Source organism: Falco biarmicus, chromosome 2 (assembly GCF_023638135.1).
Source record: "Falco biarmicus isolate bFalBia1 chromosome 2, bFalBia1.pri, whole genome shotgun sequence".
Taxonomy (NCBI): Eukaryota; Metazoa; Chordata; class Aves; order Falconiformes; family Falconidae; genus Falco; species Falco biarmicus.
The window spans coordinates 24853208-24870382 of record NC_079289.1 but is presented as its reverse complement, the minus strand read 5'-3'; the positions used below and the strand labels follow the sequence as shown (position 1 = coordinate 24870382).

The following is a 17175-nucleotide window of genomic DNA, read 5'->3' as shown; positions in this document are numbered from 1 at the left end:
CTTGATTTAAAAAAAACTGCTTTACGTTTTAAACAACTTAGGATAGGGAAATGGGAAAAACAACCTCAGGATTTCTATACTTTTAAAACACATCGGACATCCCCAAAGTCCTTCTGAATGATGGTGCAATTTTAGATCCCATGTTCAAATTTTATTTCTTCTGTATTTGCATCATGTTGAAGCTCTTTCCAACATAGAAATCCTTTATACATTTTTTTTAAACAAAAAGCATCAAACCTCTGTTGGTAGCTTGGCAGAATACTCAGATCAGTGTGTTCTGCAATTTCTGGTTTATTGCCTTTATGATGTATTTTATTTTAATTACCCATGAGACTGTAATTTTCTGTAGTGTGTTAGAACTCATTTTCAAAGTATTTTATCTACATTTAATCTACACAGTTGAAAACAGGATGCACTATAAAGAAATGGACGGGAAGCAAGGAGAAAAAAAACCAAAACAGCCAAATGGAGTGGAAGCAAATTCCATTCAGTTGGAAGTGTATGATGAGATGTGGTTCGTAACACATTCAGTTCATTATAGCTGCCTAACTGTGAGGCAGGGAACATTTAATTTAAGTCAAAGGAAAGCAACTGCCATGAAACTTCACCCCGGTGAATATGATCCCAAAAATAATTGTTACACTTCAATAACCACGTGACTTTATATATAAATTTAGAAACACAGTTTTGTTGTGCTAAGAAAGGACTATTTCTGTCTCCTCTTTGGAATCCCAAAACCAGAAAAACAAGCAAAACCCCTGAGACTATGATTAAGTCATCCATGAAATGACTTCCACAATGACAAAAAAGTAATAATGGAAAAAAGGATACAAAAGACATACATCTCTAAGTCCAAGTTACTGCATAAGGCATTATTAAATGAGATGAAATTAAAACTGAGCATAGGAATGCATCTATGTATTACCACTATATGACAGGTAGCTTGAGGAGTAACATTAAGTCAGTGTTAGTTTGCTTGTTTGCACTTGAGTCAATTAAATTTAAGACCTACTTGGGAATTTGTAATGAATGGTTTCACCGGGCAGTGAAAGGGCAAAAGGTACAGTATATACTTGACATCTGCTTTATGGCTTATAATTTGAGTACAGCTGTCCTGGAAGAAAGTCTAGCTGCTGAGTTAGACTCCTTCTGGAAACTGCCAAAAGACACATCTGTTGTGAGGATGAAAAATTCAAACCAAACCGTGAATAAAAGAACCCATTAACCCAAAGACATTATTTTATCTTTAGTGAGAAGAAAATATTTAACAGCTTTCCATCCCAAAAACACAGCCCCACACAAATCCCTGGCAGAACAGTTTATCACTTTTTTTTTTAAAGAACAGGGAGGAACAGAAACCTCAACTCTTCAACATTTTTTATCCTTGTATTGGTTTTAGTCTTTGACCCAGAAAAGACACAGTAGTGTTCTCTACAACAGCAAAGACACACCTCCTGGGACTACTTCTTCATAACTGGGAATAGTCAATCTGAACCCAAATAAATATGGGATAGTATCAAGAATGTAGAAGCAGCTCTGGTACTGGGGTAGCCTGGAGACTTACATTAAGATTAGGCCAGGTATTAATTCCTTAAGCCGTTTATTACTTTCTTCTCTGAAGCTGTATTTTTTTGGATGCTAGGACTTCTAGGTCTTCTCCATTAATAGCAGATAGCTTTTTATAAGCACACGGTTTTGTCCAAGAAACAGTTACACATTCTGTGACTCAGTTTTCTGTTCTGTTCTTGAACAGCTTACCTGGCCAGCAAGTCGATCAACTCAAGTTTTGACATTCCATCAGGAAGCAATCGAGGAATAGCAGCAACGCATGTTCTGAACAGATCAATTTTTGGTTTTCTTTCACCACTGAAAAATTAAAAATAGAATTTTGACTAAGCTTAACAAGTAACTGTTAAATGATCCACCTACAGTTCTTCAGAGAAGGGCTGGATGTAACGGAGTACCAGAGGTCTACTGAGAACATCAGGACAGAAAGCTAGACACTATAAATGAAATAAAAAGAAAGCATGAATAAAAGTTTCCATTGAATAAATCGTTTTGATTTTGACATTTTTCATGCATTGTATCTATACGGTACTGAAAAATCAATTATTACTGATTCATTTGTCTCTTTCTGAGAGGAGCTTCAGATACATCAAGATGGAGTTAAAATGTAGGAGGATTCTTCCATCAAGATCAGCATTAATGTGATGCAAGCTTCGAATGAAGCAATGAGGAAAAAGTTGGGGTATTCCCTATCACAGTGCAGCTATATTTCATCAGTTGTATAAAGCAAATAGTGGATATATAAGAAGCCCAAATAACAAGACTGAAAATCCAGACAGTTGCCCTCAATAGGGCACAGATGTGTGGAAATCACACACCACACATTCTTACACTCCAAAAGAATAATTTAGAGGTAGTTATGGCCAAAAAGCTTCTGTTGATCTGCCTGAGATAGCAGCACTTTAGCAACCATGTTCAGCTAGAACATGTTTTAGTAGCCCCAAGGCTGCTCTAATCTGTGGAATGGCTCAGGTGCTTCCTAACAGCCTGAGAACATAGTTGAGTCTAATGTTCAGCATGAACCAAAAACTAGGTTGCGAGTCCTTAAATCTTCTAAAAGTAGCCCAAGTTTCAGCTGCTGATTATTTTCACAACAGTTTCAATTGTTTTCTGATTTTTTTTCAGTACCTTTTGTACAAATGCAGATTAAAGAAGTCCTTCAGACAGACCTCACAATGTGGGGGGGTTTATTTGCTCATTTTTAACTAAATGATCTATTATTTGATGATTGAGTATAGAGGAAATAACCAAAGCATAACAGCATTCCAAACTGTATACTCTTTCCCACAGTATTATTAATTATTAGCCTGTAAAATGCTTTGGAGGGACCAAAAGAGCATGGTCCTATTTTAGGGACCCTACTATAAACATGCAGAAAAAGACTGTTCCTGCTTTAATATGCTTCTGATTGAACTAGAAAAGAAGGGGATGGGGAAGAGACACACCGAGAAGCATTGTAAGCTACTTAACGCCACAGTGAAATTCAGTGACAAAACAGAAAATGAACGTAGTTTTCCTGAACCCCAGTCCAGCGCCCTGCTTACTGCACTACTCTGCCTCTCCACCCAACGGAGGACATTGCGTTTGGATACCTTACTTTGGTGTTCAGTCACAGAGAAAGTCTGAATGCAATACCGTCTCACGAGTCTAAAATAAGATCTATAGAGTAACACTGAGCATTCACTGAAATAATGGGTACAGAAAGGCATAAACTGACATCAGGCTTATTTAATTCAAAGATTAAAGACAGTTTTGTAGTGAATACCATTCCTTCTCTTAACATCTTATATACTTACCAGCTTGGATATATATTACATTAATAAGAAGATGATTTGATTTTAATCTGCTGACTTTAATTTGTACAATGAGGGGGAAGTATTTCCATAATGAATTATCTCTCTTAGTGTATCTCTATTCTAACAGAACTTGAAAAAAGGTGTCAGTAGCTGACTTGAAAAAGAGTAAAATACAACATCTCATCTGATAATTTGATTATAAACAAATCCCTTTGAACTATTATTGCTAATGCAAACACTAGTTGGCTTAATAACCAGTGCAAAATACTATATTTTTGTAGTTGTAAACAGTAAAATGCCATTGGTAACTTTATCTGCAGGCAAGCCAATGAATATTCCTTGCTGACTTGAAATAGAAAGTGAACTTTGCAGTTTCCCCAGTGAGGGTGAAGTTTGTGCATTTAAAATGGATGCATGTAAAATAATAGTCCGAGAGGAAACTCTTCTGAAGTCAAATAAGTAATTATTTATAAATATAAAATCTGTGGGTGTTCTGTGGCTTATCAGCTGCTCAGAAGACTTGCAGGACAAGATTCAAATCTGAGGTTCAAGTTCCCAACTTATCTGAGATACCAGACACAGCATGCAAAGTGTCTGGCAAAGGGGGCCTTGCAGAATTTGCAGTCATCTCTGGCTGATTCCGTATCCAACAGGATGAGCTCTGGATGAACACACTGACAGCTGTCCTCACCTGGAAGCTTATGTTTCCATACCAGCACTATCAGATTTTAGCTAGGTATTGTCAGGAAAAATTTTTGAAGTGCTTGCAAGAGCACGTTTGTATGCTTGAAGAATGGATGCCCTATTCTGATTAGATGCTGGAAAGTAATTATAAGCAGTACTGAAATTCATATCTCAGTGGAGGATGCAAAGGATGCTCCTTAGCCGGGATTTTAGTAAGACTCTCCAGAGTGACATTTATTACTTCAACAATAAATGCTTAAAGGATCAGTCATTGAATATAGAAGCATGTCTAACACTACCAAAGCAAATTCCAGAATCTGTACACTTTAAAATGTTGTAACTGCTCATTAACTAGCTACTTCCCTCTGATTCTTATTTTGTTATTAAAAATATCATTATGATATTCAGTTTATACAATAACATTATCTATATGTAAATATGAAAAAGCCATAACTTTAACATACAGATAAATGTAGTGTGGTATCTATGTATTAAAGTCCACAAAAACTCAAAACAAATACGTAAGTCCAGTGATGCATGAAGTTCTGTGAATAAAATGGTAAGCAATTACATAAAAATAATATGATGGCTTTTCCAGTTATCATGCACAATGCAGCTTTTAATAGGACCATTTAAAATGCTGATAGTAACAGCTAATGATGTTTTTCATGAGTTCACATGATTTTAAAAGATCAACTGATAATTAAGCACCCCAGATAATTTTATTCCTTGGAAGAAGTAAAAATGTGTTCTAATGTGCTTTTCCTTTCAAGTGTATATATCAACTTACAGCTTGTCTGGAGACAAAGTGCAACACAAAAATACAGTAACTTACATGTCTAGATCTTCCACCTTAAAATCTTTATGTCTCTGACAATTTTTTTACCAAACCATAAGACTTCCTGAAATTAAAAATTCTTTTAAATCTATTTGTTCACTGACTCTAAAAATAAACAACACTTTGGTGATGCTGAGAAACCATAGAAAGGACATTTATTGCCAAGGTTGAGTACACTACTTATCTAAGCACTCAAGGTTTTACTATGCAATTATCTTTTGGGAATAAGATGTGAGTTCCAAAGCTCACTTTCCCTCTCACAAAAGCCTGGATAGCCAAAATAGTTACGAAAACTGGCTGGGAGTACTGAGCAGCGTACTGGGTAGTACTGTAAAAAAATATCAAATATTATCAGATAGTAATGTTAGCATTTAATATAAATAAAATAAGAGAATGCTAAAGACTCAAAGAGCTTACAAACTCATCTACACATCCACAGCAACAAAGAAGGGCAGAGGAATGACATTAAAACATAAAGACTGTATCAGCTGTATAAGGTAGTTCAAAAGGTAGTTCAATTTGGCCAGTCATTGCAGTCTATCTACCACTCATGGTATTTTTAGCAAGTTGTCTTTTTTTTTTTTTTTTTTTTGACAGTATATGAAAAACAATCTTGGAGAGACCAACATCCTTTTCATTACAACTTGAACTTTTTTCCAAGGGTTGTTTATTTTCTAGCATAAGTACCATGTCTACCTCTCTAACAGGAAAGACATGCAAGGTCTCTTTACAGTTGGGATCTCCACACTCCGTGCTTTGCATGTGTCAAATGATGTCTCTACTACATGTCCACCTCACTAGGACTCTCTTCAGGAAACTTCCCTCATTAATAATTTTGGGTGAGAGTGTAAAATGCTGCTGTTCGACACTGCTTGAGACACATTGGTTTGATTCTGTTCCAGTGGGGCACTGCTTAAATCCAAGACTCTTATCACAAAATGACTTAGGTTTTCACTTAAGATTTGATCTTGATTACAGGCATGAATAATAATGGGAATTTTGAAAGATTATTATTATTAGGGATTTACAGATTTTTTTGCATTAATTTTGAAGTTCAGTGATGCAAATATACCCTGAAACATGTTCTGAGCATAACCTGACAGATTTCCTACTTTGGGCTTTCAACTTCTACCATCGAAACATTCATAGGATTCACATGTGATTTTGGACACATCAAGAGCATCAGTTTAATTCCAAACACTGCAATATACAAAGAAGTTCAATCAACTTGTCATAAACAGTTTTTCAAAGTATATACTAAGCTAAGTGTTCCTGTTTCTTGCTGTTTCTCTGATGACTCATGACAGACAGAAATAGAGGAAAAGTTCTGAAATGATATCTCAATATTTTATGGGAATTACCGGTCTTTAGCACTTACGTTATCATGTCTTCTGGTTCTTTGTTAAGCATCTGTATGTTGGTTAGCATCATGCAGCGACCCACTTCCTTGTCAAGGTGTCTGAGGATGTTGTCGACGGCTTTTCTTACTTGAGAATAGTATAATGACATACCTGCAATAATATGCACTTTTGTATAATTTGGGACATATATAGATATATGTATTATGAAAAAGAAAGCTGTTCAATCATGCTGTGTTGCATGAATTAAAAAAAATGTTTCCCTCATGAGATAGCATATTCCACTAGTAATGATATCCTGATTCAGAGACAAAATATGCTGCCCTCTCCAAAAAGAATGCTATTGTATGTAAAAACAGCCCAAGTGATAGATATGTATTTTTCCTGGAGAAAAAAATGTAAGATACCTAGTCAAACTATGTCCCTACATAGTCAAATGAAGTCACACAGTTTGTCAAGTTATACAACGTATTTTGTGACTTTTCATGACAGAAGTAAAAGCTCTGAACCAGCAGCAAGTAAAAACTACAGGCAAAGAGAAAAAAGGAATATGAATGAGCTGTCCTAAAACTTAAGTTGGTATGGAAATTAATGGCATGACACTTTCAGTGAAAAACAATATTAGACATGCAGCTTTACAGCAGCTGATGAACACGGAATACTTTAAAAATACAACTTGAATTAACTTTTCTCTATATTCATCGAAGGCTAAAAATTTAATTTTCTTAATGAAGTTTTATATATTAACATTGAACAATGTATTTTTAATCACCTATTATCTATTCATTTCTTTTCCTATTTGACAAAGAGAATGTAAACTTAGAATTTCAAAATGACATCAGTTTTCATATATGCTATGATCAACATTTCAATGGCAGAGTAGAAGGCAAAAGAAAATATAGGAATTACCTAGCTTAATCGTACATGTTATACATAGAAACCAGAATATTGTATCATAAAATAGTGAAGAAATTGCTAATAGATTACAAGAATTCAATAGTGCAAACATTTATTATCAAATGCATGAGAAGTAACCAAAATGAACTGAATTAGTGATAGTACTCTAAATACTATGTTGTATATTTCAACAGCAGTGGGTCTTACACTGCTTGTTTTCTTGATATTACTGCTATGATCTAGCAACAGTACAACACAGGTCTGATACTGGTGTAGAAACAGGTAGACTTTGTTTAATTGATGTAACTTTGGGGACTTAAAGAAATGCTAAGATGAGTACCCAGCCTTTCTGTTTTGCCAGCAAGAACTTCAGGGCCTGACACAGAAGCTCTTCTACCCCACAGGATTCTCCTCTACACTGACTACAAAGATCAGTGTAGTCATTGATCTGAAGCCCAAGGTAATGGTGCTTTTAAGTCAGGGACTTCAGCTTTATTGTATATTTAAAAGTGCCTGCCATTTTGAAAGTTTCACTTAGTGTGAGATACTGCAATTAAAATGAGGATATCAAAGGAATCTTTGCACAAGCACTGTTTTTAATAAGATGACTAGCCATGAATAAACACAGCTACTCAGCACTGAAAGAAGCTAATTCTTAACTAACTGTAATTAACCCCCACCCCAGAACATAGGGTTGCTACCACTTGTAGAGCATGACTGAGGACTCTTCCTGAAATAATTTAAAAAAGCTGCATTTGTCAAACTAAACCATACATTCCATTAGAATGCACAATAAAACAAATGTTTAAAGAAATCAATTGAATACTTAATAATAGTAAATTATTCTGCTCAGGTGCTGAAGACTTTTTCACATTCATTCTCATCCAAGTTTCTATATTGTCCATTCTCTTACTGACCTATCATTTTAGCTTCCTCCTCTGTAAGAGTTTTGCTCAAATATGTCTTCTTCACTCTGAGAGTGTTTCCAGAGGGAAGGACAGCTCCAGTCACTGGCATTGGAGGTTCACCATCTTTCTGCTGCAAGCTATCAGCAATTACCAAGAAAGCTCTCAGACCAATATTCATTCTCTGTAAAGTTCAGAAGATGAATGAGTATCATAGTCATATAATCATGTTCTACTAATATTCTTTAATCACTCTGAAATTTTAAGTATGTACTTGCCAGCGTTTTTTTCTGTATCTTCGCTACATTAACTGACTAGTCTGACACATTTTACAAAAAATGCCTATGAAATAAATAGTGCTCTCCCCTCCCAAAACTTTATTTCTAAGTATTTCCATTTATACATTATCTTTTTATCTTCAGGATAAAACATGGATATGACCTGGAGTTTAGTAATGCCTCTTAACCGGACCTTCAGTTAACCACCATTGTCCTACATTGTCCATTATGAAAAAAGTTCAGTAACTGTCTCAAAAGGCCCCAGGGTTACCATACTGAGTGAAAGTCTGGAATGGTGCTCAGCACTGAAACTGCAATGTGAAAATATCAGGAAGATGAGGCTAAGTGACCTGAATGCCTTCTGGGAATTCACCAGAGGAAAACTTGCAGGCTTTGCAATGTAACAATTAGAAGACCAGAATGTTTTCTACTTCCAAGGAATGTATTCCAAAACGTCAGAGGCTGTCCCACTGACAGTTTCCCACAGCTGCGTTATACATATACATAGATTATGGGTATTTTCTTTAGAATGCTAAAGTCTATGTACATCAAAAAGTAGCCCTATTTCATTGTTTTCAGACTTCCATTGCTGTTGAGACCCAGTAATAATTCAGATGTTGATTCATCAAGAAGCCAAGGACTATGTTTATTCCCTATGAGCTCAGCTTCATGCAATGCTAATACACAAATGTCCTTAGCAGAACCCTCCTCTGTAAATCCTGCAGGTGACTGACCCAGAGCGTGGTGGGGACTGCCTGCTCATGAACGCTGTTTTGTTTTTCTTTGCTGAAGAAAGATGAAAGCTGTGCTCAAAGTAAAGCTTGCCTTTCACTTCTGCTGCTTTTGACAGCAAGAAGTTTAATCTACTTTTCCAAATTTTTTTTTGTATCAAACATAATTTTTGTAAGGTAAATAATTCTATTTTAAACAACTTAGTGAATAGATATGACTGTTTAATACTGCAAGATTAATATGGACATATTTTATAAGATGATTACAAATGTTTATTTTTAATATGTTTATTCTTATTTTCAAATGAAAATGTTTTCAAAATTATAAGCAAATATTTCCAAGATAATTTTTCATTATTTTACTACTTGTTTTTATTTTTTTTTTCTGATTCCTATGTTTTTCTTTAGGGAAAGTACTAGGAAGCTGACTCACAACATTAATGCTAGTGAAGATTTACCAGTCAGAGTGGTAAAACTTCTATTAGAGTTTTTTCTTCTTTGTTATCTTCAATTCTTCTTGCATCATGTACTCTTTTTCAGTAAAATTGTTTTGAAAAACACTGAAACTGTTACAGAAAATTTAATTTTACATTAAAATAGTTTAAAGCATTCCATATAACAACAGCAGAGGGATAAGGAAATACTGTGACCAATAGTATTATTTATCTTTTTGTTTTTGTTTATACATCTGCACAACTTCACGTTTGATAATCTTCAGTCAGGAAACATGAGCTATGCATAAACAATGTGATGTTTCACAGATCAAAGTCCACAGATGTATTTTACCAATAAATCAAGTTCAAGGTTTGGCCTGAGAACTGGACAAAGGTGAAAGCATGCTTAGAATGTAGCACAATACCACATATATTAACTCAAAAAAATGGAGATGCACATCATACCTCAGGGTTGAGACTGAAAGCCTTTGCTGGTTTTCCAACGCAAAGGAAATCAAAGATAATTTCTTTCATTGCAAAATCCAAACGTTCCTGAAATAGTAAAAATATTAAAATTATTAAGCTGCTCTCTGCTACTTATTTTCTTTAAGGCAACAGAATGTTGAAAACCAGTTTAATCAGGTTTTATTTAAAAGGATGGAAAAACAGATCTTCAGAAGTATGCAGAACATATTATCAGATGTAAGCGTTCAACACTGCTGTATGTTGACAAATTCAAAGATTTATAAGATTTATAGCATTTAAATAGAAAATGATCCATTTTGGAAATAAAGCTTTCAATTATTTCATTTAAACTCTGGTAATTATGGTACTAACATAGTATTTTACATAAAAGAAACTTGTCCACAGATGGCACAGCTCAGGGAAGATTTTCAGCATCTGTTTAATTCATTCCTATTCAGAGACTTTAAGTATGTGCTTCAGTGCTTTGCTCAGTGGGAATGTTTTCTGAGTTTAAGTAATAAAAGAGATGAAACTTCCAGCACTGAAGGTTAGTTTATTATAGCAATTCTCATTTGAACTGATGAGAACAAAATGTGTCCACTACATGCTGAACTTGGTTTTCCTCTGACTTACTGCTTTAAAAGCAGTGCAACTCCTTGTATTATAGCAGGAATGATTCAGTATCAGGAAAAAATACGGCTTACTATTTTGAACTTTACTGACAGTCAGAGCCTGCCAACAAATGCATTTTCTGACTTGCTAGCAACTCCAAAAACTGTCAAAAAATACCTTTGAGCTGAAGTGAAAACATTTTTATGCATTTTCAGTGGAATGAAGTTAATCAAAACCTATTGTTCGAAAGAAGCCTGCCCCAGCTCAATCTATAATTCTGTCATTGTCTAGATGAAAGATACTGACAGTGGGGTTGCAAAAAAATTCAAACAATAGAAGTTTACTTATTTGTTAATTTGTTATTGGGAAAACAAGTTATACATTAACTGGAAAGATATATGCATGGTTCTCCCATACCTGTGCAATAAACTGTATTATCTTCACAAAGATGTTTAGAGGCATATCTCTTGGCACAACACCACGGGACCCTTTTGGGAAAAGTGTTGTGACAATAGTAATAAGTCGACTGTAAATGAAAGAAAAAATGCATTAGACATTTCCGAACCTTGCAGACCTTCACTTACCATGAAACCTAAGTTGGAAATCCTACTCCATTTAGAAAGGCTAGAATGCATTTCCTTTGAAATGAAAATGTAATGAGATATCTTGCTCTGATCCTTTGCTACCATGTAATTATCTTATTTCACTGCTACATTAGAAGTAACAATAAACCAGTCAACGACGTGTCACTTCAAAAATACTTCGAACTTCAACCAGGCAAGGAGTGATTTTTAGTTCTTCCAAAAGCAGTAACACTTTATACAGTAACTTTAACAGGTGGGAGAATAACTAGCAGTGCCACAAAGGGAATATTCTGTTGTGTACAGTTGAGTTTTTTATTTCACAACAGGAATAGGTTCAATTCATAGGAATTCAGGAGAACTATAAAACTTCTTTACTGGCAACATCCACTCTACAAGGCTTATTGTTACAAATACAAGTATTACCTCTGGGTAGCTGTGTTGCTTTCACATTTAATTCTGATCATGTAAACCCACAGTAGTCTGTACAGAGATTCCAGTGCAACTCGAGCCATTTTTGGGTCCTTATTCTAGAGAAATATACAACAATATATAAGAATATATAAGAATAAACTTCAGGCACAAATTGAAAAGGAAGTTCTGCACTTAATGGATGTCAAGATTCAGAGTTTTCATAACGACACTACAAAAAGATACAGCCTCACATCTGCCCGGTATCCCATTCCTGTAGTTGCAGAATGCTGGTGATGCCTCTGACCTACCTCTCCTGGTATTACTTAAATTGTTGAAAACCCCAAGTATCAAGTTAGTTAAATTAGATACATGTTACAATCTAAAATCTCTATTTGAAAGCCACCTCAATTTGACTCTGAAAAGAAAACCTCATCTTCAGGTGAGTTTGTCAATTCAAAAGCTGTCACCCTATGGTGGAGAGCTGGTATGAAAAACACAGCAGATAAATAAATGTACCGCACATATTCAAAAGTGAAAATGACAAAAATCTGTGGATGCTTAGGCTGGCCTAATTAACATGGCATCTGGGATCAACTGGACGGAATGAGATTATTTGTCTGGATTGTTGTTTATTTTTGGAAACTTTTGAACTAGTACAAGATTGTCTTTGGGTCTCTGGTCATCTGCAGTGTTCTGTTTCTGTGGCAGTTTTAAGAGCCTTCCGAGTAGGTGCAAGTGTATGCAGTCCCATCAGATGGTCTCCTGTGTGTTGGGCCACCTGCTGGGTTAAACTCTGACGGAGTCCAGTACACTTTGACCTGAGGTAAGACTTGCCTGGCCTTGCAAATCTTCATGGCAAAGAGCTGATTTTTTGTCTGCAGACAAATGTGGACTCATTGATCAAAGAAACTGCAAACAATGCCATCAATAATTCTTCAGTGTGCATTGGTCTAGGTCCTATAAAATGGAAGTAAGACGATCTCCTGATAATATGGGATATGGCTCCAACTTCCAATGTGACCTCTGTCACAAGCTTAGGAATAGGAATACTGTCCCCAGGTTGCAATTTCCATTTAACTCTTTGGCAACATATTTTATACAATAAAGCTCTATATGGAACAGAAAATTGAAATTCCTTTTTTTTTATTATAGCAGCATACAACGATTGTAGCAAGATTAGAATAAGTAATAAAAGGAATGCCAAAGTTTATGTGGCCTATTAATCTTTCCAGGATTTAAAAATTGTAACGTTTGTTACAATCAATTTGTTTAATAACGTGTTAACTTTCAATCCATTTTTCATGAGGTATCATCATGTCAGTCCTTGCAAATTTCAGTCCTAAGAGTCTGATTTCTTCAACAGGTGACAGAGAACGTTTATCAAAGTTTATTCCTACCCCAAAGCTTTCAAGAAAACAGCAGACATTGTGGCTAACTGAGTTAAGGTAACGAGAGCTTGTGTGGCAGAGGAAGAAGTCATTCCTATAAGCAAAAGTTCAAATATTCCAGCGATGAGGTAGTTCAGCTGTGAGGGCAGTTGAGAAGAGATGGAGGAGAAAAAGGCTGAGACCGGTATCATTGGAGCTTTATGTAAACAGCAGACCAGTTTTCTATCAGAAACAGCAAGCTTCGTAGCAGAAGCAGGATTAAGAGGAAGATGATAAAACGCCTGAGAAACATCCAGGAAAATCATGGGCATGTCCACAGGCAAGATCTGTGCAAGTGCATGGTGGCTGGGTGCCAGTACTTTGGAAAGCACACAGCATGTCTCCCTTTGGAAAGCTGAAGGAAGCCCACCACCAGCTGAGACTCTACTATTTTGAGGATTTTGGTCAAGAAAAACCCAGCCAGTAATCCCATTAGGACAAGGAACACTTAGCCTAATATACCTGACATCATCTTCACCTTCCCAACAGGAGGTATTGGTGCTCAGTGTGGTTCCTTTCCTACTGCTGGCAGTGGCCTAATCACTTTTGGTGCTGAATAATTTGTCAAAATTGACGTGGACCTTTTGAACATGGGAGCAGGTGGCAACAGAGCTCTGCCAGGATCTGCTCTGCTTCTTGATTGATAAGTGCTGCTGGCTTTTATCTGTTGTTGTTGATCTTCTAGAATTTTCTTTTTCAAGCCTCCATCTCTTATTCTCTAATTGGTGGAGGAGCAACCAGACTGCCAAGAGTCTTTAATTCCTCCATTTCTGTTTTCCAATAATATGGCGTTAGGTCTAGCCCATTTAGGTCAATAGGATATTACGTTGGTATCCATGAGTTAATTCCTGAGACAGACATTTTTTGACCCATTCTTTGTAAACTAAGTTCTGCACCCTTGGCTCAAATTGTACTGGAGCTTTCTTCTTGTCCCATGTGGTTTGGAGACAAGGAACTGTTGCTCTCACTGGAAAATTTTGCCTCTAAATGAAACACAGTGCTTTGACTCTCTCCTATATAGAATTCCTGCCTTGAACAGTTTCTTGCAAATAAAGTTTAGTTAACAATAAATGTTGCATTTCAAAACCAGGATACTTTTTATCTTTTACACCACTTTCAACAGGATAGTATGAAATGCCCTTTGGCCAGAATTTGACTGGGGTCAAGTATTTCCATATCCTGGCAGGAGTCTCATTTATTAATTCAAGAGAAAAGTTTGCTTCTGTAAGATCAGAGATTTGCCAGTTTATACTAAATTAGAAATCAGAATAGAAGACTTCTAGCTTTCCTAGTGTATGCTTGACTTTAATGGTTTTGGGAAGGAGACTGCTTTATGGAATGTGGAGGCTCTTGAGAAACCTGATCCAAATGGTTTTGGGAAGGACATTGTGCTTTGTGGAATGTGGAGGCTCTTGAAAAATCTGATCCGTTACATGGTTCATGGGAGCCCCCGCAACATCATGGAGTTCCATACACTGTCCTGTTGTGCACAACTCTTTCTAACAGAATGATTTCTCCCTCTTGTTGATCTAGCTCTTCTTCCAGCTGTGTGAGTTTGGTTTGGGCTTTGGGGTGGCACTCTGATTGGTGAAGTGATTGCTTCAGTGGTTAGGGCATCTCTTCCTCTGTACTGAGAGGGAGTGGCCAACCACATTCTTAATTTAGCCATGTATTCAGCTACCTTACCTTCTCCCCAAACTAAAGACTGAAGTGCCACCACATTAATCTATGAGCCCTATGAATGGAAGTATACACCAATGAATTACAGGTGTCAAGGTGAATTCAAATTTGATATTCAATTGCTAAGGGAGAAGCAACTTTCATTATATTTTCTCTAATGGTTTCAAATAATTTGTCAGGATCTCCCTAATTTTCGGAAAAGTTTACATTCCCAGCTGGCTCCTTAGTGATCTTACAGCTGTAGCTGCCTTTTCTAACACTTGTATAACCTCAGAAAACCTCATAAAATTAGTTGCCATAACATGTTTATTTTCTGAATCTCTTTGTAAATAAGGTCCTAATACATTTTCAGCAAAAGTAATTAATTCAGGTACAGGTGGAAACAAATCTTCAGACAGACTGTGAACATTTTGAAAAGGTATTCTAACAGCAGGATTCATATAAAGAGAATCAATATAAATTGTTTCATTAAGTCAGAGGAAAAGGAGAGCAAGAGAGCAATAGCAATAAAGAATGCAATGTATACTTTTTTGACAAGCTTGGGAATTCAGCTTTTGGAGAACAGAGATCCCCTCCACAGTTTGCCTCTGAGCTGAGAAAGAGGTTGCATGTCCTATCTGTGCTGTCCGCAGAAGCCTCCTAACCACTGGATCATCAAGCAGCAGTTCAGAGGCCCTTCATTCGAGGTAACCACTTTACTGTGCTTCTTACACTGGCCTTTTCTGGTAGGCACAGGACCATCCTTTCATATGGAACTGGTTTAAGTGCAGAATGGGATATGAGTTATTGCACAAGAAAAAGAAACATGGAGGAGTGGTAATGATAACTAGCATATGTCTATTGAACAGTATGTTCTGGTCAGGAACCACAGCAGATTGCAGTGGACTGTTAGTATTAAATTTCAAAGATCTAACAAATGGTAAAAGAATAAAAATAGATACGTGGAGGAAGCAAAATACTTAGGGCTTTTAAAATTAAACTTAACAGAGTGAAACAGGCAATGGAATCAGTGTCCTGCAGTAGTTCCATTCTGATAAAGTAATAACAAGTGCATTGTTTGAGAATGCCATTGTGAAAAAAAAGCAAGTTAATATTGGGTCAGTTTTGGCATGTTACTCAAGCTAGTAACTTTCATCAATAACCTTGCCTGTTTCACAGCTGTTTGACTCAGGCTTGGTTTGAATTTGAGAAACAGTAGAAATTCAAACAGGCTACACAAATACTTTTTTGTTATTCAAAAAAATCTGCACAGCTAAAGAATTAGTACTGTCGGGAATAAAATTATGTATGGAATCAGATAACAGCAATAATCCAGCACATTTACCTAAAATGGATTTGCAACAGATCAACAGTGTATACTAATGTTTTGATACAATATTAAACCCAGAGTATACTAACCTTGAGACTGGATATGAATTTGCAATAGATCAATAGTGCATACTGAAGTTTTAATACAACATTAAAACCAGAAGATACTAACCTTGAGATTGGATAGGCAGTTGTTGAGGAAAATATGCCATCTGTTCAAAAAGAACTGCTTCTGACTGACACAAAGCAGGCAGGTCACCAAAGGGTACAAAGCCTAAATAGGAAATGGATGTTGATACCATATTAATTACATGTCTACACAACTCAAAACTTAACAGAGCTACTGTAAACTTAACGCTTTAACTCCTCTGCTTTGCGCAATACATGTTAGCTAACATAAACACATTGTTAAATAGTACCATCTAAAAGGAACCTTTCTCTAAAGCTGTTACAGATATGTTTTATGGATGAACTAAAACCAACCAAATGGTCTACTTATAGCAGTATAATGAATCCAAAGATGGGACACAATTTTACAGGCTCACAGGGTTAAGTTCTGTCAGTTAACTGAGAAATGATAGCATGGAAACAACTACACCTTATTATAACAACAATAAGACCCACAGAGATTGCTGGAACTTGTGAAAGCTTAGATGTCTACTACTCAAAACCTTCAGGCACAATATTTACTGAGAGACATATCAAGCATGCTAAAGAATTGTCTTAAAACACAGGCAATGCCTGGATCTGCTGGTAGTTACATTTTGCAAAGTGAAAAATAAAAAGAAGCAAGGCAGAACGTAGAAGTTCAGATACAGAAACCTGGTCTCTTCGTCAGCACTTACTTTGACATGCACCTTGTAAATGTAACACTAAAAAAAGGAAGCTAAAAATCACCTATTAATTTTGAAACTAACTTTGCTATTTCAGCAAGACTCCTCTGTTTCAGTCATCATGTTAATATACCCAATCAGGAATTTAAAAGTTATTAGTCAAAAATAAGGTAACTTCATCTTAAAGACCGGTTGTTCTCAAAATTAACCCTAAAATTCTAACTTCAGTCGCAGCTCAAAGTATGAATACACTGTGAACCCCAATTTCTGTTCCTGTAATTTATAACATAAATTGTCTATACCTAGGTTAGACCTAGTTACTTGATCAAATGTCAAATGTATATTAATTTTTATTTTTATAATCTTCA

At 35.9% G+C, this 17175-nt stretch overlaps 1 protein-coding gene across 4 annotated transcripts in view; it reads right to left on the bottom strand.

Moving 5' to 3' along the window:
• FRY (FRY microtubule binding protein) overlaps positions 1-17175 on the bottom strand; it is a 217494-nt gene that overhangs the window by 89029 nt on the left and 111290 nt on the right. For all 4 annotated transcript variants that reach the window (XM_056328753.1, XM_056328750.1, XM_056328751.1 and 1 more), the window contains exons 11-17: positions 16147-16248; positions 11572-11675; positions 10982-11090; positions 9953-10039; positions 8057-8228; positions 6263-6395; positions 1759-1866 (exon numbers count right to left, since the gene is read on the bottom strand). In XM_056328753.1, coding sequence (XP_056184728.1) covers positions 1759-1866; positions 6263-6395; positions 8057-8228; positions 9953-10039; positions 10982-11090; positions 11572-11675; positions 16147-16248 — 815 coding nt within the window. The remainder of the gene's footprint in view (positions 1-1758; positions 1867-6262; positions 6396-8056; positions 8229-9952; positions 10040-10981; positions 11091-11571; positions 11676-16146; positions 16249-17175) is intronic.